The sequence below is a fragment of the Schistocerca piceifrons genome, chromosome 5 (assembly GCF_021461385.2).
Source record: "Schistocerca piceifrons isolate TAMUIC-IGC-003096 chromosome 5, iqSchPice1.1, whole genome shotgun sequence".
Lineage (NCBI taxonomy): Eukaryota > Metazoa > Arthropoda > Insecta > Orthoptera > Acrididae > Schistocerca > Schistocerca piceifrons.
The window spans coordinates 334406495-334431076 of NC_060142.1; the positions used below are offsets into that span (position 1 = coordinate 334406495).

A 24582-nucleotide genomic window follows, 5' to 3' on the forward strand; every position below is an offset into this window, starting at 1 on the left:
GTATTTGTTGTACTTGTTGTTTGATGTTTTCTAATTCTGACTGGGTTATCCTGTTATTTTTGATTATTCCACGGATCTGATCAGCTAGTCGTCGTTCTCTCAAAAATTTTAATTCTGGGTATCTGGTAATAAATGTTGTGTATACTTGTGATCTGTATCCAGTTGTGTTGGTTCCTAAGTTTGTTGCTTGGTAATAACAGAACATGAGGTATCGGTTAATTTCACCTGACCATCTCATCCTCTGTCTTTGTTTTCCTTCTACAGTGGTTGCAGGAAGCATATCCTGCAAAACACCTCTATTTGGATTTGAATCATTTTCCGTGTAGCTAGGAGTGTCGTTATCATTGTGGACGGGCATAGGATTCAAGCTTCGTCCCCGACCATTATTATTATTATTATTATTATTATTATTTTATTAATATTTATTATTATTATTATTATTTACTACTACTATTATTATTAAAAATGGTGATAATACAGACTACTGGGTTAGCAGGAAAAAAAAGGTCTGAAAATTAATGTAAACCATTTCTTTTTGATTATTTTTCTCTCCTAATATTAATAAAATGTGTAGACAATCAATACATGGCATAACAGGTATAATTTCAACTGGTCAGAATATGTTAAAAATAATTTTTTTCTTGAGGAGTCCCTTAAAAAAAGGTGAGTTTTTTATAATCAGGGTGGTCTTATACTTGGGTAAATACAGTAGCTTGCTCCTAATTTCCATTCTCTGTTTTGTAGATTTTCCTCTGAATATGCTATTACAATACTGCGAAACTGGTCATGTTTAATCTTAGAATAAAGGCTTATTAACAGCTAATGCAGTTTCCAGCAGCTTTTCTAGAAGATTTCAACAAATTTTTTAAAGAACATTTTTAACATATATCAACAAAGCTGTGGATGCTCACACCGTAATATCATATGAGATTCTGTTAGGTTAGACATGCTGTAGCTGCTTCTGTAGATGTCCCTCTTTGGGAACCACATACTACCTAAAATAGAATATTATGTTTCTCAAAGAATTTACTCAGTTTACTCTGTATCCTGGAGTTGGCAATCGTATGTGTGTATGTGAATGGTGTGTGTTTCTCTCTTTTACTGATGAAGGCTATGGCTGAAAGCTTAATGTGTCTTAATTGTGCCTGTCTGCACTTGACATGTCTTCTTTACGGTAAGTAGCAATTGTCTCTTCCTACATTGTTGATATTCCTACCTGGAGTTTCCATTGTTTGATTTTCATCTCTAATCTTTCTTTTTCTTGGCCTTATTCTGTCTCTTTACAGGGCCAGCTTGTTAATCTGGATTTTGCAGTGTTAGACACTGGTGGCATAGGGTGGCTGACAGCCCTTCTTATCATCCCTCTCCTCCTCCCCAATACAATTTGTGTATCCCATCTGTGTCATCCATGTGAAAGTGTGAGAATGTATTTGAAGTGTATGCAAATTGTGTAACAGAGATGGGACATGGGTATCAGTCCAGTAATCACCTGTCTGAATACTGAAAAACTGCCTAAAAACCACATTCAGGCTGGCTGGCAAACTGGCCCTCACTGTTAATCCACCCGATGGATCCTATCTGGAGCTGGTGCACCTACCCGAATCCTACAGGGGGTCAATAAGCATCTCAAATATTTTTGAGAAATCAAATATTAAAGCTGCTGATTATGGTTATTTGGATCATATTTGGCACCTTTCCTGTATATTGGCACTACTTTGCTTATATTTCATATTTCTGGGAATACTGATTTAAATGAGCAGTTTGCTATACCCAAAGGTACTTTAGCTATTTCTTCACTCACATGCTTCATTAAGGATTTCATCAGCACCTGCAGTCTTCTTGGATTTTAGTCTCTGAATAGTTTTTAAGAGTTCTTTTTTTGCCGCAGTTCCAGGAACATCGAGTGGAATGGTTGTTCAAGTATTCTAGGATGCTATCGTCCCTGATAATTTTTCACATTTTCGGGTTTTTCAAATTTTTGTTGAGTATATTAACAATTTTTGATAACCTTTAGCTACTGTGTCCTCAGTTTTCATTAGTTTAATAATATTTCTATGATCACCCTAAACGTATGCTAACACAGAAGCTCTTTGACATGTTTTCTCCACACTTACATGATTGCTGGTATGTTTAGCATATCCTCTTCCTTAAGTTAAAACATGTGAAGGGCCATCTTCAAGATTAAATGACTTCTTTTCAGTGTATAACAGTATTGTTATCATAAGCAGTTCCTGAATTATTCTCTTTTGTACATCTTCAGATTTGCAGATTTACAGTTGTTAAGATATCGAAGTGTGAGTTTCAGACACAAAGCCTTAACCTGACTTCTAAAACTGCAGAACATTAAAATTTGTTGAGAAGTTTCACACCTTTTCTACTTGAGAGTACCAAAAAATGCACGGCAATCCTGAACGTATTTTAACACGTTGACTGCTGCATGCATAGTGATGGATGTTTCACCGTCAAGCCAGACCAAGGCACAGCACCAGGGTCTGCTGTAGCTGCCAGTATGCACACGGCATCATGTATAAGGAAGGCCCTGTTGCGGTGACCAGTGGCCTCGTGGCAGTGAACGTGCTGATTATTGTAACTGCAGCATCATGAACAATTAATAAGTATTTTATGGATTACTCACCCATATGCATGACCAATGATGACACATTTCTGCTGTTCACTTATGAACTTATCAAATATTTCTACAGCATCTTTCAGTATATTACTGAATGAGTATAGTGCTGGACTGTCAGGAGCAGAGCTGTAACCATGACCCAACATGTCTGGAGCAACAACTTCAAATCCCATTTTAGCAAAATGTTTCATTACTCTTAACCAAATGTCTGCTGAAGAGCCAGCACCGTGCAGGAAATAAAGAGGTGGTTTCTGAAAACAAAATAAATCTTCAGAAAAACAATGCATGAGAACTAAGACAATTAGATGTACAGGAATGATGTTGCCCATTGGAATAGCAACTGAAATAGGTATTAACAGACACTATAAACACAGTTCACATTGCTTTAGTTAATTAGATTATTCAATTATACCACAGAATTAGAGTACCCTCTCAGGATGAGGTAGTGCCTGGGTCTAAGAAGGGAGGGAGGGAGGGAGGGGATGGTGTAGTTTGAAACAGACAGTATGGGTTATGGGTTTAGAGAAAATGGCATGGGAGAGTGGGGGCGGGGGGGGGGGGGGGGGGGGTGAAAAATGGGCAGGAGGCAGAAGTAATGTGGTGTATGTATGTGCATAGATTTTAAATACTCTGCTTAATAGCTTAAGTGATATTTCAATGGACCCCCCTTTAACAGTGGACTGAGAGAAAATAAAGGGTTAAATAAAAGAACTGGCCATGGCTTCTGAATAAATAGTCCCTCACTGAGTAGAAAATATGATTAGGAGCATCAATTACTACTTCTCAAAAGAGGGTACAGATTTGTACCCTCTTGCATTTGTTTCATCTTATTTGGCAAATATTTCCAAACATGGAATCTACAAGCATAATATAGTTATCTTCCTTTTTCAATAGTTCTATACATTGAACAATTAGCACACAAAAACATTAAAGGACTAGAAAAAATTATGTGATTATGACCATGCATATTTTAGTTTTCTGGTGGAAACAGAAAACATACGCCACGATTTTAATTGCTAGTAAGATTTTCTGCATGTACCAGAATACGCTTATGTTTCAAAGCTGATGAAAAGCAGTGCATTATACCCACGATGACTCAGTTGTATTTCCATTTTCATTGTGAGCAAGGTGTTCTCTCTTGGGGATGTTTACAATTTAATGCCACCAAGAAGCTACCTGTACCCTCTACTGCAAAGCAGAATTCTTCTGCAGCAAAGTTTTATTCTAAGGCTCCCATGACAATTTCAAGATACAAAGAATGTTTGCGTCAACCATGACCAACATTTAGTCTCAACTGCATGACACCATCTAGTGATGTCTACAAGACAACTGTCTGTAGAACATATACCTTAGGAGCTTCTATTTTTGATCAATCTACACTCAGGAATTTCAGGAAAGGAACCAGTTTGGCATTTCTGGAGTACTTTTGGAGGGAGCCATTGTACTGGAGGGCTGTATGGAAGGTCACATCTTCATAGGTGGTTAGAGAAACAATGTGGGATCCAGAGGTGCTCAGAAGTATGACTTTCTCAGGTGCAACTGGTTGGAAACTTACTCTTCATGGAGGACTGCTTCAAGCTTTTCTCTTGCATGAGTTTCTTGCAGGTGGAAATATCCAATAAATGGATTGGACAGTGAGTTTCCAATTAAACTACTGAAAAAGTCTTGCACCAACTGCATATTTGCAAACTCTTATGGATTTTTATTCAAGAGGAGCAGGGAATTAAAAAACAAGGATTTTTGAAAAAAACTGTAACTTTGAAATAAAAACTAAATAATGACAAATAGATGCAGTCTGTAAAAAAAAAAAAAAAAAAAAAAAAAAAAAAAAAAAAAAAAAAAAAAAAGCCCATCTTTGCACTTCTGCAGAACCTAAGCCTGCTGTTGGGTAACATTCAGTACAGTGTTGGTCCACCTGGTTTATTTGTTTCCTGGGCAAGCTTGTCACAAGGGGGTTGAGACATTCCTGCTCAAGTCTGTCCCAGTCTTTGACAGCACTCCTCGTGAGGTCACCCAGTATGTGACAAGGGTTCCTACAACAATTCATTGTAAGTTTCAGCTGGTCACAAGCATGCTCAATTGGTTTCATGTTAGCACAGAACACAGGTCACTCCATATGGCTGATACTGTCTGGTTGGTGGAAAGTGTTCACTACCTCAACTGATGAAACTGTTGATGAAATATTGACTATAAGCGAGCACAATACACTGTCCGAATACGGCATAGCCCACAGATAGTGCTCAGTACTGATGAGATGCTTCCAACATCAGTTCACGATATTACCCCAAAACTTGCCTGACCCCGTTAAATCTGCTTGCCTCAGACAAGCACTAGTACCTGGCCATGTCCACACTCTTCTAAGATGATAATCAGGCGTTAGACAAATCCTGTACTCATTGATGAAGAAGGGATGTTTGTACTGATGTTTGCAATGGAAACCTAGAAGCCAAACTGACTGTGTGAAGACAGCTTTATTTTGTCTGTGTTGACACAACCTTTCCAGCTGCCTCCAGGAAGACAGTTCTGTTTCATTCTCATACGAGTACCTCTGAACCACAATTACTAGGTAGTGCTCTGAAGCTGGTGCTGTTGAGCATGAGTGACTCCTCAAAGGTATATCTTCAATGATTTTTCTCAGTGGGAGTAAAATGTTCAAATGATGTTCACAATTTGGTGGGCAACCACTCATGCTATGAAGTGACAGAAGTGCAAACAGTAACATGCTGACAAATTGAACATTATGCACATATCATGCTGCCCATTTGCAAATGGAGATGCAGTTTCTTCTATTGGTCTACCCTAAGAATGTGGGATTACATTAACATTCACTTCCATTACACCGGTGGCTGTACAGAATGATCTGCTGTAGTTAAAATAGTATTAGGAAAGAGGTTTCTGGTGGGGGCTGTGGGATAACATCAACAGAGGGGGGTGCAGGAGAGGGACAGGGATGAACAAAAGAAGGAATCTTTAACAAGTCAAGAGGGTGGTACAAAACTTTTTTAAGCAAACTATGAATCTTAAAGATGTCAGGAATACAATGGTGAGATGAATTACAGCCTGTCAGCCACTATACACACTTTTGTTTTTTTTGTTTTTTTTCCAGCCATAGAACTGTTCCAGGCACATAATTTTTAACACTGTCGTGTCAAATGGCTTTTTATTAAACCATATCTTCATCAATAACTCTCCAGATATCCTATTCAAGAAATATGTTCTTTTCTTGATCATATGTAACTTTTGGACAGTATTTAATTTTAAGTTGTTGGGAATGGGGAGGTGCAGGTGGTAGGAAATGAACACATCACCATTTTTTGAATTTTGTGGTGAACTGCAACACATCGTTTTGGTGAAGTGATGTGTTGCACAAACATTTTCTGAACCAATGAATGATGACCACCACTGTAGCAAGTTTATTTTCATAATGAATTAATGTAACCCACTGTTTGCATGTATGTCTTATTTATGCGTATGTATTATGAAATGGATGGACACAGTTTATCTACAAGCCAGGCTGGGCAGTTTATTCCCTATTGTTGGATCCTGTCTTGGGTGTAGGGAATAATGAAGAAACCTTGTAATGCATGGCCATTGTAAGCAAGAGTACAATATACAAGAATCGTATTTAATTCCAGAAATGGATGTTGGATTTATACTCTTAACTTCCAATAGTAGTTGCAGCACTTTGAGAAACTGAATTTGATCAGAAGATATTAGCAAGGGTGTGGCAATAATAAGTTGAGGAAAATCGAATAATAGAAAAGGGGTGGTTCCCAATCAGATCGTACATTGCCACCCCATATCACGGTAAGAACCAAGGGTCAATTCCCCTTTACAAGCTACATTAAAAAGTATTATTGTCCAGTTCAAAGTAATTTACAGCTCAGGTGTCTAAATTCTTCATGATGGTTAGCACAAACATTTTAAACAGATGGCAGGCATTTCTTCCTTGTTTACACTTTTTGCCAGCACATATTTGTCTTTAAAGAACCCCATGAACAGTAATTTAGCAAGATCAGACAATCTACTGTGTTCCAGACGACTCCTCCAAGATTTATGTTCACAGGAAATCATTGTGAAATACATAGTTGATCTTCATAGCTACACAGAAACTAAAAAATTACTTTCAGGGTATTTTAGTCAATGACCACATTAAGTTCAGAGGTTCAAGTCCCAGTTTCAAAATGCTGGAAGAAGGGGGAAAAAAAGAAAAAGAAACGGGTGCAGAATGACATTTAATTTCATTGGAATATTACCAAAGAAGCGGGAAACGGTATATAAACAAAATTCCTCAGTTTCTATCTGAGATGCGCAGCATAACTGTCTCAATGCAGTATTGCACGCTGCTCATAGAGCACTTTTAGAAGAATGGTGACTGCGCACCAATAGCTCGCTAGAACTTCCGGACACTCAAAGGAATGGGGGGAAAAAAAAAATTGGTCCAATGTCTGGCAAGGGTCTGGAGAAAATGATTATGAAATTCGAAAAGGCAGGTGCAGTGTGGCGGAGAGAGGGGAGAGAGGGAAACAGTTGGTCCAACATCAGTAGAAGATCTTGCCACAGCACTGCAGGAGGGCTCTAGTGGTGGTCTGCAAACATGCATTGCACAGGGCATTGTCCGATCTTTACACATACCTGTGGAAAAGGAGCATAAAATTTTATGAACCATCCTGCATTGCTATCCATACAAAATTACCTATGTTCAGAATTTGCCTCATGATGACCCGCCAGTAAAACATGTTTGCTCATCAGTGTGGAATCCGTACCAGATCGGGTTGACGGAGGAGATAGAGAAGATCCAAAGAAAAGCGACGCGTTTCATCACAGGGTTATTTGGTAACCGTGATACCGTTACGGAGATGTTTAACAAACTCAAGTGGCAGACTCTGCAAGAGAGGCGCTCTGCATCGCGGTGTAGCTTTCTCACCAGGTTTTGAGAGGGTGCGTTTCTGGATGAGGTATCGAATATATTGCTTCCCCCTACTTATACCTCCTGAGGAGATCATGAATGTAAAATTAGAGAGATCAGAGAGCGCACGGAGGCTTTCAGACAGTCGTTCTTCCCGCGAACCATACGCGACTGGAACAGGAAAGGGAGGTAATGACAGTGGCACGTAAAGTGCCCTCCGCCAAACACCGTTGGGTGGCTTGCGGAGTATAGATGTAGATGTAGATGTAGACATTGCACAATATGATTAGTTTAATGTGCAACTCACACCATAGCCATCATACTGCAATTGATCTGTCATTTGTAGCCAAAACCCTTTACGTTATGATGCTTACAGTGCCACCTATTGGGAAACTTTTCATAACCTTTTTTTTTTCCACAGCATTTTTCTCTTCTTCGACAATACTCCGTTCAAATCTGACATCGATCCAAGCAGCAGTTCTTTCATTGATTTATTTTTTACAGCATTTTGAAACAAACTTTAATCACCCTGTAGATCCATACCCATGCAAAATACTGAAAATCCTCTAAATTGATATTTATGGGGTTTTCTTCATTTGGAGTTCTGCCACTGATATTCACCAACAAAAACTGTCATTTCTTGCATGATGGAATTTCAACAAGACTAGAAAATATCACCAGTCTATCTATATTAAACAAACCAGAAGCGAAAGACCTCTTAATGACTTATCACTGAGCAAGGCATTTGGGCATCTTTGGGTAAGTAAAACGACAATATAACTGGCCAACAGCAGATATAATGAATTTCATGTAACTTATCTTAGACACAGTTGTGAACAGAGCATGCCTTTATGAGACCTGTTCCTTTTAGAACTGTTAATATCAACACATCTTAATGAATGAACCTTTTATTTTGAAAGAAATCACTACAGAATCACACACCTTCAGGTAACATCATACAATAAGTTATTATTGTTCTTGATTGAGTTTAGTGTACTCAACTCTTAGAATGTCAACGGTGAGTCTAAAACACCTGAAGCCTTTGCTTCCAATATTTGTAATGACAGTAATAGTCTTGAGGTAAAATTATTTATGACCCAATAAAATAATGAAAGTATATGAAACTGTTTGTCAGCAATATGTGCCTGACTGACTGACTACTAATAAAAACAGCCGGCCTCTCTGATAAATGAAAACTTTTGGACTTGTGTCTATTAATGCATCAAAACAAGCTACACTAACACCCCCCCCCCCCCTCCCTGTCCCTTCCCACTGGGTGCATGCACCAAAGAGTCTAATTTGAACTTAACAGTGTTTGTAAGGTATTCTGGAATACAGAAATTTCACAGACAGGAGTAGGTGGCAAATTAAAATCTCCTACCTCATATTTAAGGAAATAATTCTGAAATATGTACTACATAGATCCTACTGTTATCTAATAATCTCTATTCAAACAGTCACTTTTATTTAGCACATAAAATACAATCTGTTAAAACAGGTTTTACTCCTACTGGATCTAGAAGCTTTGAGACAATGATGTATGGCTAATGCACAAATTTGCTACAACAATCATGTTTCTTCCTTGAGGTTGCCTGGAAGGAGACGATGGTCATCGTGCTGGCTTCATATTTGGAAGCTTGTTACTCATAGCCAGTCAAATGAGATCCTAGTGACTCAAAGACACTCTAGCTCAATTGCGTGGTAACTGCAGGCAGGGAGACAACACACTGTGTCACAGTCGGCTCCCTGTAAGCCTCCTTCACCAATACACAGGCGATTTTCTTCCCTTATACTACCACACAGCTAGATGTCTAACAAATGGCCACCATCTTTCCTCATTTTTGTAATTAATAATGATTGTCCTGGACATTCTGTGCAGTTTTATCAACTGGATGGACTGTATTGTATTGTATCAAAGGCATAGGGGCAGATGAGAATTTTCTTGCTTTGTTTTTGTCACATCTATTTCACTATCTTCAGAACTGCATGGTATTCTAGGTCATAGAGGGTACATTAATTTTGGAGATGTATTCTGAAGACATCTACCAAGAAAACAATTTCACAATGAATGCTTACCCTGGCTCAGGCCTGAATGTGCACCTAACTTAACTTTAAAATCATATTTCTCTTTTAAAATCTCATAAAATTAGAGCTTGAAAATACAGTATCAGGTATGAGGCTTACAGTACCCATCAGATTTCAAACTGTCCTTGACCTATTCAACAACCAGGCTAGAAATTTAAAACCAATCAGCCACGAAGATAGTGCAAGTCCATAATATATGCTGCAACTGTAATTCAGGTGGAACAAAGTTTTGCAGAAACTATAATGGGCAAGGTATGTCCAGCACCAGGATTCCTCTCAATTTGAGGGGTAGGTTAATGTTAGATATAGTGGGAATTAGTGAAATTTGGTCACAGGACGAACAAGATTTCTGGTCAGTTGAACACAGGGTTATAAATACAAAATCAAATATGAGACCCAGGAGTAGGTTTAATAATGAATAAAAAAAATAGGAAAATATATAAGTTACTATGAATGAATTACTGCAGCCCCGACAGACATGAAGCTCACACCTACCACACTAGCAAAAGTTTATATGCCAAATAGCTCCGCAAATGAAGAAGAGACTTAAGAAATATGTGATAAATTTAATTATTCAGATAGTTAAGGGAGACAAAAATTTAATAGTCATGGCGAACTGGAATTCAATAGTAGGAAAAGGAAGAGAAGGGAAAGTAGTATGTGAATATGGACTGGGGGTAAGGAATGGAAGAGGTAGCCCCTGGTAGAATTTTACACAGAGCATAAATTAATGACAGCTAAAAATTGGTTTAAGAATAATGAAAGTAGGTTGTATACATGGAAGAGGCCTGGAGACACCAGAAGTTTCAGATAGATTATATAATGGTAAGACAGAGATTTAGGAACAAGATTTTAAATTGTAAGACATTTCCAGGGGCAAAAGTGGACTCTCGCTACAATTTATTGGTTATGAACAGCAGATTAAAACTGAAGAAACTGCAAAAAGGTAGGAATTTAAGGAGATGAGACCCGAATAAATTGAAAGAACCACAAGCTGTAGAGTGTTTCAGAGAGAACATTAGGGAACGATTGACAAGAACAGGGGAAAGAAACATAGTAAAAGGAGAATGGGTAGCTTGTAAAAAGATGAGGGCAAGTAGAAATCCTTGGGTAACAGAAAATACACCTAATTTAACTGATTAAAGGAGAAAATATAAAAATGCAGTAAATGAAGCAGGTGAAAAGGAACACAAACGTCTCAAAAATGAGATCGACATGAGGAGCAAAATGGCTAAGCAGCAATGGCTAGAAGACAAATGTAAAGACGTAGAAGCATGTATCACTAGAGTTAAATAGATGTCCCCTACAGGAAAATTAAAGAGACCTTTGGGGAAAAGAGAACCACCTGTATGAATATCAAGAGCTCAGATGGAAAACCAAATCCTAAGCAAAGAAGGGAAAGCAGAAAGGTGGGAGGAGTACTAGAGGGTCTATACAAGGGTGATGTACTTGAGTGCAATATTATGGAAATGGAAGAGGACGTAAATGAAGATGAAATGGGAGATACGATACTGCCTAAGTTTAAACAAGGCCCTGGGAGTAGACAACATTCTGTTAAAACTATTGATAGCCTTGGGAGAGCCAGCCATGACAAAACTCTTCCATCTGGTGAGCAAGATGTACGAGACAGGCCAAATACCCTCAAGTTTCAAGAAGAACATACTAATTCCAGTTCCAAAGAAAGCAGGTGTTGACGGGTGTGAAAATTACCGAAGTATCAGTTTAAGTAGTCACTGTTACAAAATACTAACATGAATTCTTCACAGGCGAGTGGAAAAACTGGTAGAAGCTGACCTCAGGGAAGATCAGTTTGGATTCCTTAGAAATGTAGGAATATGTGAGGCAATACTGACCCTACAACTTATCTTAGGCGATAGCAAACCTATGTTTATAGCATTGGTAGACCCAGAGAAAGTTTTTGACAATGGTGACTGGAATATTATATTTCAGATTCCGAAGGTGGCAGGGATAAAATACAAGGAGTGAAAGGCTACTTACAGTTTGTACAGAAACCAGATGGCAGTTACATTTTAGAGCCGAGGGGCACAAAAGGGAAGCAGTGGTTGAGGAAGGAGTGAAACCAGGCTGTACCCTATCCCCAATGTTATTTAATCTGTATAATGAGCAAGCAGTAGAGGAAAACAAAAGAAAAATTTGGAGTAGGAATTGAATCCATGGAGATGAAATAAAAACTTTGAGGTTTGCCTACGACATGGTAATTCTCTCAGAGACAGCAAAGGACCTGGAACAGCAGTTGAATGGAAGGGACAGCTTCCTGAAATGGGGATACAAGATGAGCATCAGCAAAAGCAAAATGAGAAAATGGAATGTAATTGAATTAAATCAGGTGATGCTGAGGGAATTAGATTAGGAAATAAGACACTTGAAGTAATGCACGAGTTTTGCTATTTGGGAAGCAAAATAACTGATGATGGTCGAAGTAGAAAGGGTATAAAATGTAGACTGGCTATGGCAAGGAAAGCTTTTCTGAAGATGAGAAATTTGCTAATGTCGAGTGTAGATTTAAGTGTCAGGAAGTCTTTTCTCAAAGTATTTGTATGGAGTGTAGCCATGTTTGGAAGTGAAACGTCGCAATAAACAGTTTAGACAAGAAGAGAATAGAAGCTTCTGGAATGTGTTGCTTAGAAGAATGCTAAAGATCACATGGGTAGATCATGTAACTAATGGGGAGGTACTGAACAGAACTGGAGAGAAGAGGAGTTTGTGGCACAACTTGACAAGAAGATGGGATCGGTTGGTAGCACACATTCTGAGGCATCAAGGGATCACCAAATTAGTATTGGAGGGAATTGAGGATAGGTAAAAATTGTAGAGGGAAACGTAGAGATGAATAAACTAAACACATTCAGAAGGATGTATGTTGCAGTAGTTACTCAGAGATGAAGAGGCTTGCCCAGGATACAGTAGCAGGGAGAGCTGCATCTAACCAGTCTTTGGAATGAAGACCACAAGAGCAACAATCAATGTGTACTCTCAAATACAATACAAAAATTTGGAAACACAATACTAAATACAATGAATGTTCATATTAGCATCTCTTCATAAGAAAACACTGCAATAATTTGAATATGAAATGTCAAACTGACAACTCGAGATACAACTATAGCATGAATACAGGGGTTGGACAAAAATTTGGAAACACCAAAAACGTAACACTAAAACCATGCCTAATAGAGTGTAGAAAACCCATTGGCATTCAAACAATTTCCAGTCATCTCTGAAGTGATAAACACAAGTACTGTATGATCTTTAAGACAATGCTATACCATTCTTCCTGCAGAATAATGGCAAGCTCAGGTAATAGTGGTGGAGGTGGATAGTGATCACGCACCATTCACTCCAAAGTAGACCACAAAGGCTCATTAATATTGAGATCCAGTGACTTGTGGTGGCCAGGGGAGATGCAACAATTCATCCTCACATTCATAAAACCACTCCTGGATGATGTGACATACGTTAACAGGCGCCCTGTTGTCTTGGAACATACCATCATGATAGGAGACGGTGGATATTAGTGTTAAACATCCCATCAACAATGAGGTCATCAGAGACAAAGCACAAGCTCAAATTAGGGAAGCACGGAGAAGGAAATTGGCTATGCTCTTTCGAAGGAACCACCCCAGCATTTGCCTTAAGCGATTTAGGGAAATCACAGAAAACCTCAATCAGGCTGGCCAGATGTAGGTTTGAACTGTCGTCCTCCCAAACGGGAGTCCAGTGTGCTAACAATTGTACTAACCTACTTGGTCACTGTGCCACAGGATGGATCTGATCAGCCAAATGGTCACATAATCCTTGGCAGTAATATGACCTTGCTGAGTAACCATGTAGCTCACGAAATACAGTGGCATGGCTGCCCATATCAACACTGAACCTCTACGATGTTTCACTTTTGGAATGTGAATGCAGATAGAATTTAGAAACAGTGTGAAACAGGACACATTCGACAAACAAATTACTTCCGTTGCCCCATAGTCCAGGTTTTATGGCTTCAGCACCAAGTCTACCTGTTATGAGCATTTGCATCACATCACTGATCAGTGGTTATGGAATTTCAGCTTGCCCTGAAATTCCCTCCTTATGGAGCTCTCTTCAAGTTGTTTCAGTACTGAGAGGGTACATGAGTGTGACATTCAGATCTGCACTGACTTTGCACCTGTTCACTCATTTTTGTCACAATCCTCTTCAATGACCATCTGTCATGATCACTCAACACACACTTTCATCCACGTTATGACTTAGCAGATGATGATGTCCCACTTTCCTGTATGCAGTAAAGTTCTTCGATATAATGCCTCTTGAAATGCCAAAACATGACTGACCCATCAGCCTGCCAAACCTGCACGCATCATATTAAAAGATGGTTGTTATTTGAAACAAATGGGAATTATTTCGAAGAAAATAACAACAGAAGTAATTCATTATGATTTTAAAAAAATAATATGCCAGAACTGGTACCACCCTTTGATGTGGTGTCCGAGTTGAGAAGCAAATCAACATTAATCCAAAGGATGTAATAAAGAAAGGAGAGGTTGGAACTGGAGAAGTATTATACATTTTCTGAAAACTGAGAAAGATAACAACAGTTATCAATAAACTATTCAAGGATTGATGCCACCTTCCACTTGGTAACCATGCTAAAGAAGAGCAAATCTGTAAGACATTAACCAATGCCAACTATGTCACTATGCGAAGAAGTGATCAAGCAACTATACAACATAAAAAGAACTGAAGACTTTGTGACTATTCTGAATTTATTATAAAACTGAAGACTGGACTAATCATTTCCTTTCTAAAGTGAACTGATTGATTATTTTAAAGTAATATTTAACTACTGTGATTAAGTGGTATGAATTACATGTGTGCAACATTTATATCAGTGAAGAATCAACACTGACCAGAAGTCAGACCAATGCTTACTTAATGCAACAAGTAGTTGGCAAGTGCTTCATAATTAGAACTTTAAAGAACAGCTAAATATTTCTAGCATTCTTTTTCATTGTGCCCGTCTGTGACTCAAATGCCTCCTCATGTAGTGTAAAGAAAGGTTTCAGACATTTAAAACTGACGCTCTGCTTGCTGAACACTGACATTCAGTGCTTAGATTACCTGCTTCCCAGCAGGATTTAAACACAACTAAACCTATATGGGCTACAGTAAAAGAGCATTTATGAAAGAAAAATGTTGCTTTCACTCTACATGATGCAATCAAAATTGTGGAAGAAACATTTCAGTCAATATGTAAATACAAGCGGACTTCTCTTTGCATTTTGTGACTGCAATATGAAGTCACTTCTCCTTAAACAAACTCTTGACACAATGACAGAACAATTCGTCGCTGACACAAAAAGAGTAGTGAAGACAGTGACAAAGAGAGCAACAACGATGCAAGAAGCGTTGCACACAGCACAGACTCCGCAGTCAGCAGTAGCAGCAGTGACACTGACATGAGTGGAATCCAGTCACTATAATCCTACGTTGCAGATAAGTTTCATTTGACCGTCTAATATTTTTAAGATGGAAAGTAGCAGGGACAGTGCACACACTCACCTCTACGAAGGCTCCTCATATGCGACTACCACCTTCTCCTAATAAGCAGCTCGTAGCTCTTCCTGCAGCTCACCTCATCAACCATACAGGTATTTGTAGTATGGCACACACATTGCATTCATTGTTACACACAAGAGCACCCTGACAGTTAACATACTTTGGTGAAGATGCATACAGTGATTCCATCTTGTGTATTGCTTATCCCCATTGAACTTTGGTGTGCCTGTATCTCTTGTATAGGGAACATCATCTCATACGCTCTGATATAGAAGGTCTTGCATTATGGTATACAACCCATCCTTTAAATATTAAAGCAATGCAAGCATACTGAAAATTAAAATGCCTGCTGACTTTTTCTTCAGTGCAACATCTACTTTCCTCAACGCATTTTTAACTTCGGTTATTCCTATTTATGATCAGTCTTCCTTTAACTCTTTCATGAGGATTGGGTGAGCAGCGGGATTACTTGAGCAGAATTCTGATTTAGTGTGACGAGTAGCAGCTTGCTCTAAACATGCAAAAATGTAAATAACTGAATCTGAATAGGAAAAACAATTCTGTAATTTTCAAATACATTATTTGTAGTGTGCTGCTTGTTAGTGCCAAGTCGATTAAATATCTAGGGGTAACGCTGTAAAACAAAATGAAATTGAATGGATATGTAAAATCAGTTGTATGAAAGACAAATGGATGACTTTGGTTAAATTGGGAGAATTCTTGGAAGGTGTAGCTCAAATAAAAAGGAGACCAAGTACAGAACACTTGTGCAACCATTCTTGAGTACTGCTGAAATGTGGTTTTTTAAGGGCGCAAAAACAACTAAGGTCATACGGGCCCATGTCAGAACCTTAGAACACTAATATGAAAAAGGAGTTAAACTGACTACACATTAAGCCCAATCGATGGAAGGAAAGACAGCTAAGAATAAGGATTCTTCCTGGAGGAAGGTCCACAAAATACACCATAGACACAATGGAGGTCCCAAACTAAAGAGTAAATGTCCTTTGCCATATTGCTACAACAGATGAAAAGTAAAACACAGTTCACAGCCCGTGTGATGTTCACTAAAATGGCCAATAATTCAAATGGAAAAACATACTTAGAATGTAAGTGGTTAAAATAAGGGCATTCAGTCAGGAAATCATGCACCATCAAAGGTTGATAACAATGAGTACAAAGTGGTGGGGAACCACCACTTAACAAATGGCAATGGCAAAACAACAGTGTCCAATACGCAACCTAGCTAAAATAATCTCCTCACTGCGAGTGGGCCAAAAGGAGGTTGGCAAGCCACTGGAAGAGGTTTAATTCCTTGGAGCTCATTTCCATGAAGGGGAGATCAGTTGTAATGCCAACGTGACACCACAGTCAGTAGAGAGCCATCAGTGTACACAAAAGTACTATTGCTAAGTTTCGTGCAAAGGTCAAGAAATTTACAGCTATAGATTGAATCTGGAGTAGTGTCTTTAGGAAGTGAACAAAGTCCACAGTGCACATGGGCTATCGCACAAAGCCAAGGTGCAGAAGGGTTCGCACACATCGGTAAAGTGACAGGTAGCATGAAGGTAAGTTGCTCGTGCAATAGCCGAAAGCGATCTCTAGGAGGTATTAGAGAAGAGGGATGTACCATTGGCAGTCAAAGGAGTCATTGAAGGAGGCATATAAAGGGTGGCCATGAATGGCAGACAAATGACATGGTTATCCGCTCAGGAGAACATCATGTCACTATGACAGCAGTAGTTTGGCAGAGACTCTCAACTGGGCTAGTGTAAAAGGCACTAGTGGCCAAATGGATTCCACAATGGTGGACTGTATTTAGATAGCATAACATGGACGGACATGCAGATCCATAAATGAAACACCCATAGCCTAGTTTCGACCAATCTGCTCCCCAGGAAGTACCGCTGTGGACGCGTAGAACATTGACGGACCAGGTACAGTGGGTGGCCAGGCCAGACACGTGGAAGGACCAGGAAAGTTTCCTATCAAGCACAAGCCCCAGGAATTTCATAGTATCAGTGAATGAAAGAGCAACAAACCCAAGGTATAAGATGATGGAAGAAATCCACTGCACTGCCCAAAATTTCTATAAACTGTTTTATCAGTGGAAAAGCGAAACCCATTGTTGATGCTGAATGAGTAAAGATGGTCAAGACATCACTGAGGACACTGCTCAAGGAGCCAAGTCCATGGAGAACTGCAATAAATGGCAAAATTTTCAATCAAAAGGTAGCCGGTGATGCCCAGCAGAAGACAGGCCATAATAGGGTTAATGGCGGCAGCAAACAGGATGACACTCAGGACAGTGCCCTAAGGAACCTTGTTTCTTGGATAAAGATGTCCAATGAGACAGAACCCACATGTGCCTTGAAAACTCTGTCTTTTAAAATGCCTGAAGAAAACAGGGCTGGTGGCCTCGGAAGCCCCACGTGTTGAGAGCACAGAGGATACCAATGCTCCAGCAGATGATGTAGGCTTTCTCCAAACAAAAAACACGCCCACAGTCTGGTATTTCTGCAGAAAACCATTCATGACATGGGTTGACAAAGTGACGAGATGGTCAACTGCAAAATGACATGCTCAAAATCCACATTGTGCAGTGGATAGTAAATAGCAAGACTTGAGCCACCATATCTGCTGGGCATGAATTATACATTCCACCTCCTTGCAAATACGGCTGGTGAGAGAAATGGGGCAGTAGCTAGAAGGAAGGTGTTTGTCCTCACTGGGCTTAGGTATGGGTGCGATAATGGCTTCACACCAGCACCTGGGAAATGTGCCACCTGCCGATATGCAATTGTACTTATGAGGGAGAAAGTGGTTGCCTGCAAGAGACACATGGTGCAACATCTGTATCTGAACATCATCTGGCCCTGGGGCAGAAGATCGAGATAATGTGAGAGCTTGATCTAGCTTCCACGGTAAAGGCGGCACTGTAGCATTCACGATTCTGAGAGGAGAAGGGAATCACCCAAGCCTTCTCCATTCATTTCCAATGGAGGAAGGTGAGGTGATAGTGGGTGGAGCTTGAACTCTCCGCAGAAATAGCGGCCCAAGGTGTTGGAGAGAGCAATGTGGTCCACAATGACATCATCCGCTACAGTCAAGACAGGAACTGGGGAAAGGACCTTCGTCCCAAAGAGCCATTTGACGTTGGCCCACTCGACGGAAGAGGGAATGGAACTGTTAAAAAAACTAATAAATGAAAGCCACCAACTTTTTTTCCTTTCCCGACGAATGCTACAACACTGCACATGCAACTGTTTGTAACAAATACTGTTTGCCATTTTAGGATGACAGTTAACAACATGGAGTGCATGTCTCCGCACGTGACTGCGTTGCAGCATACCTCAGTGCACCAAGGAACCGGGACATGGCACAATAAAGGTGACGTGCGAGGAATGGAACATTCTGCGGCAGTAAGGTAATGTCTGTAAGGTATTCCACCTGGCCATTGTAACTGGGGAAATGTTGATATCAAAGGTCAATGGAGGAGTGAAGCCTCCTGTTGGCCTCAGAAAACTGCCAATTGGGTTTACACATAGGTGGAGTAAGAGTCAGCGAACGGATAGCACACGGGAAATGGTCACTTGAGTATGTGTCAGAGAAAATGGACCACACGGGAAATAGCTGGATGTAGAGTCTGAAAGGAATGTGGGTGTACAAGCATTGATGAGACTGAACTGATTGAGAAAGTCAGCAAAGAGGGCGCGTCTCGGCCAGGTTCTCAAAGAGCCTCAAAGGGGATGGCGTGCATTAAAGTCACCAAGCAGCAAAAAGGGTTGAGGAAGTTGCCCAATATGCTGGAGGAAGGCTGTCTAGTTACACTGAATGATGGAGGGATGTAGACGGTAGACGGTACAAAGAGAAAAGGGAACGCGAGGACGGAAAATCCAGACTGCAACAGCTTCCAGCCAGGTGTTCAGAGAGACGGTTTGACTATGAACGCCATCCCGGATGAGCACATTGACTCCCCCACGAGATGGAATGCTGTCCTCAGGGGAGAAGGTCGAAGTGGACCGAAAAGAATTGCGAGGTGTCAAAGCAGTCACAGGGACACAATTTTGTTTCCTGGAGTTGCGATTCTGAGAGCAGCCATAATTCCTCCTTGTTGGATCTAATGCCACAAATGTTCCATTTGAGGAGAGTCATGACGGGAAAGGGAGGAGAGGAAAAAATAAAGGGTTGTCACCTCGGCAATTGCTGCGTGTCAGCCTTCAAAGACTCACTGCTACAGGGTGCAGAGGCTGGAGGATCCTGCTCTATAAGATCTACAGAGGTATTGGAATTGTCACTGGGTTGGCCTGTGGAATCCAGGGCAGAAAAATGGTTGGTGGTTTGCACTGGGGAAATGGAAGTCAGCCAGGTGAGGGTATCGTGCGGCAAGTCATTGAAGGAGAATACCATTTGCCTTTGTTTGATTTCTTGGAGCTTTTTTATTTGGCAAATGAAGACTCAGATGTATGTTTGGTGGAGGAACATAGAAAGTCCTCACGGGAGTAATCCTTCTGTCCTGCTGGCTGTGTAGCAGGATGCAAAAATTTTGGGGCTGGAGGAGAAGCAGATGCAGATGCTTCTGTGATACTGGGCGATTTTACAACCACAGCGCTGAATATGAGGTCGCAAGTTTGCATGGCCACGTCCTTTGTGGAGCGTAGTGCAGCAAGAACGGTATTGTGCCACACGGTAAATTGCAGGGCTTTCAACTGGCCAACAGCTTGTGAGCAACAGGGTAAGGCACTTTTTCCTTCACCCGGATATCCCGGAAGGCCCACACATCGAGATACGTGGGACATTCTCAGGATGAAGTTGCTTCACCACCATTGCAACTGATACAGTGAGGAGAAAGAGGCAGGCAATTGCCCTTGTGGGCATCCCTACCACAAGCAACACATTTGGACAGGTACGACAGGACATTTGAATGTGGCTATAATGTTGACACTGACAGCAGTGCATCAGTTTCAGAATGTAAGGTTGGACTGTGATGACTTCAGAGCCTTCTTTGATCTTCGATGCAAGCACTACTCAATCAACCGGGAGAAAAAGTGTGTGTGTGTGTGTGTGTGTGTGTGTGTGTGTGTGTGTGTGTGTGTGTGTGTGTGCGCGTGTGCGCATGCACTAAGGATGCATCAACATTTTTCACGATCCACGCACTGATCAGAGAAGTAAGTTTGGATTTCTCCCTCAGTCAGACCATCAAGCCGCCTACTGTAAATAACATCACACAAAGAATCCAGCATTCGATGGGACTCTACATGAACAGGATAGCCGTAGAGGAAGGAAGCTGCAAGCAGCTGTGCTTGAGAATCACAATTAGTCTCCAAAAGCAAAGTGCCACTACGTAAATGAGAGCAGGATTTCACAGGGCCGACACCTTTCTGAATAATAAACGGATTAACTGTAGCAAAGCACTGACCTCCTTCAGTATGTGATACCAGGAGGAACTGAGGTGCAGCAGGGAGAGTCTTGGAATCTTTAGCCTCATTCAGTTTAAGTTTAGTAGACATAGACTGAGATGGTGACTGGCTCACTGCAAGAAATTCCCCCATGATTGCCAGCACCTTCAACGGTGTGCTCCTTCCAACTTAGGTGACTGTTCATACCTCGGGTCACACTTCCCAAACTCCTTACAGAGGGACAAATTGGCAATTTGGGAAGGTAACAGCTCACACAATCACCCATCCCTGGGCCTGGCCTTTACCAGGGGGTACGCGCAAACCCTACCTGTTGATGCAGGGCTGGGAATTACACATTATCCAGTCACCCGTTATGTGGCAGATGCGTGGGCCAGCCTTCAGGAGCGCACAGGGGGGAGGGTGGGAGGGGGTGGGGCGGGGAGGAGGGTGGGAGGGGGGGCGGCGGGGAGGGGGGGCGGCGGGGAGGGGGGGCGGCGGGGAGGGGGCTTATAACTAAGTAAACGCTGAATTAACACAGTGATTCTGAATTAAAGATGTCCAGATAGATATGTTTGTAGTAATGTAAACAGGTAATGTATGTCAGGAGGACATGGGGTACAAACTGTTGGTTTTATGTCAGTGGATCCATTGAGTTTTGTGTATCAGGTAAGTTATTGTTCAATTGGAAAATATGAAAGGAAACATGCAGATAACTAAATTAACTCATTAACTTCATGGAAAATAGGAAAGGGGGATGGAGGAGAGTAAATAAATAAATAATCCATGGGAAATATGAAGGGAAGGATGGAGACACACACACACACACACACACACACACACACACACACACACACACACACACACAGAGAGAGAGAGAGAGAGAGAGAGAGAGAGAGAGAGAGAGAGAGAGAGAGAGGGGGGGGGGGGGAAGGAAGTGATTGGAGGAGAGCAATTTTTTCAGAGCAGGGGTTTTTGATATATCTGTTATAGGTCATAACTAAATAAAGTCTGAAGTAATAAAACTGGTTCTGCTTTAAATAATGCAGACAGATGTACAGTTTATGCTATTAGTTGACATACATATACTCTCAAGCTGACATTGGGTACAAGCTGCTGCTGTTATATATTTGTAAATGAGGCCATTCTCCTGTACATTTGGGGAACATCATGGTAACATAACTAATTATTTTATGATAAATATGAAGAAGAATGTTGTTTTCTTTGGCGTTGGTATATTGTAATTTTTTCAAGGATGTCTACTTTTTTGTCTTTAGGTTGGATATGTACAATGATGATACTTGTTTTATTGGCTTGGTGTTTTGATCCATGCAGCTATTTCTGTAGTACTCTGTTTTTTAGTGCTGTGATGTGTTCTTTGAATCTAATCTCAAATGATCTACCTGTCTGGCCTACGTACAAAAACAGCCACAGTCCAAGCATTCAATTATGTACACACCTGTATGGAGAAGTGGAATCCGTGTGTCACTGGTGTGAGGTTACTTTTGCTCAAACTTGTTGTCAGTGGTAAAGAATATGTTTATACCTTTTCGTTTGAAGACACTGGCAATCTGATATGAAATACAACCAAGTAATGGGATTGTGCAGTACATTTTTTTGATTGCTTTGCCACTGCTGAGTGTTTTTTTAATTCCCCAAATGAACAACAGAATGGCTTCATTTACAAACAGATCATCACAACAACAGCTTGTACCCTGTTAGCTTGAGACCATATGAATGTCAACTAAGAGCATAAACTGTTTATCTACCTGCATTACTTAAAGCATAACCAATGTATTACTTCAGCCTTTACTTAGTTATGATATGTGACAGATGTAATCTCAAGAATCCCCTACTCTGAAAAATTTGCTTTCCTCCAATCACTTCATTCCCCACTGTATCTGAATCTCTCTCTCTCTCTCTCTCTCTCTCTCTCTCTCTGTTCCATCCATCCCCTGATATTTCCCATGAAATAATTTAGTTATTTGCTTTTCTCCATGCTCCCTTCCTATTTTCCATGAGTTAATTTAGTTATCTGCTTGTTTCCTTCGACATTTTCCAAATGAGCAATAACTGATCTAACTCACAAAACTCAATGGATTCACTGAAATAAAACCAACAGTTTGTAACCCATGTCTGCCTGATATACATCTACCTGTTTGTTTTACTACAAACATATCTATCTGGACATCTTGAACTCAGTATCACTGTGTTCATTCAGCATTTACTTAGTTATAACACAACAGACGTAAGTTTAATGATCCCACACCTCTAGTATATCCTAAACTGAGCTCTCTTTCTTGCAAACCTTTCATCCTCTACCTATGAGTTCCAGCCAAGACTGATCTTTAATGTACAATATTACCACTGTTAGCAACATAATAAGGTTTCCAACATATCACATGATTATATAAATGAGTATGAAATTTAAGCTATACAAACCTCACAGAAATAGATTTGTATACCACTTGAAGTACTTATTCCAACATATGTATTAATTAACTCAAACAAAGACCTCCAGAATCCTTTAAAACTTATTCATGAATAAATGTTTTGCTATATTTTCCTTGTACTTCCAGATTATGTTTGTGTTTCATTAAATGTTTTTGCACCTATCAGTTTCCAGACATTATCTTTCTTTACAAAGTATGACAAGTTTTACATGTGGTGTATTATGATAAAGAAATGTGCCTGTGACCACAGGAGACATTCTACTAGTTTTTTTTTTTTCACATTTAGATATATGAGGGTCATTCAGTAATTAAAGAGACAAGTTGGTCTGCAGAAAAAAGTGTTTATTTTTACAAAACAGTATTTTTTCTATTTTCAACATAATCCCCTTCGACATTTATGCATTTGTTCCAGTGGGCTACAAACTTTTTTATTCTGGCTGCAAGGAACTCTATCTTGATGTTGGAACCAATTACCCACAAACTTTTTCATGTCCTCGTTGTCCTGGAACCTCTTCCCACATAACACCTCCTTCAGTGCACCAAACAAATGGAAATCACTAGGTTCTAAATCAGGACTGCAAGGAAGATGAGGCAGTACTTCCCAGCCCATTTTGTCGATGGTTTCATGGGTTAGTTGAGCAATATGAGGATGTGCGTTGTATTGCTAGAGAATCACACCTCTCTTCTGAGATCCACTATGTCTCTCATGGCTTGTTTCACCTTGTTTAACAGCAAATCCAAGAAGTATTGCTGTTCATTGTACGCTGCTCTTTGAGATAATCACAAAAACTGGACCTTCAATATCTCTCAAGACCGTCAACATGACTTTTCCTGCTGAAGCTTGGGTTTTGAATTATTTCTTGACAGGTGAGTTGGTGTGCTTCCATTCCATGCTTTGTCTTTTTGATTCTGGCTCATAATAGTGAACCAAAGTTTCATCAAAAGTTAAAATTTTGTTGAGGAAGTGCTCACTTCCCTTTCATAACGTTCCTTTAGCTCTGTGCACACTCTCAACCTAGTTTCCTTGTGTAGCCATGTCAACTCTTTTGTGACCCATCTTGCACATGTTTTATGGTACTTCAGCTTGTTACAGATAATGTTATGAACAGTACCGGTACTAACTTGAACCTAACCAACTACCATTTCCACAGTCACACGGTGGTTGACACAAATAATGTCATCAATTCGACTTTCCTGAGAGGGAGTTGAAACTGTAACTTGTTGGCCAGAACGGTGTTCATCAATCACCGAGTCATAACCATTTTTGAACTGCTCTAACCACTTGTAAAAATTTGCACAATTCATACAACCTTCAGAATAAACTTTAGACATTCAACAGTATATATTCACTGGTTTCTTGCCTTCAGCAAGTAAAAAACAAACAACAATGTTGTTCAACTAATGTGGGCGTTTCAAGTGGACTCGCCATCTTTTAATGAATTTTTGAGGTTACAAACAAAACAATGTTGATACATCAGCTGATCAGGGCTCATCCCAGAGATGCCAACTTCAAGCCATAAAAGTACCAAACTTGCCCTACTA

The 24582-nt window shown here is 40.1% G+C and overlaps 1 protein-coding gene across 1 annotated transcript in view; it reads right to left on the minus strand.

Annotated features, from left to right (window-relative positions):
- The window catches only part of LOC124798175, a 96714-nt gene that overhangs the window by 50608 nt on the left and 21524 nt on the right, over positions 1-24582 (minus strand). The window contains exon 3 of the mRNA XM_047261459.1: positions 2636-2880. Coding sequence (XP_047117415.1) covers positions 2636-2880 — 245 coding nt within the window. The remainder of the gene's footprint in view (positions 1-2635; positions 2881-24582) is intronic.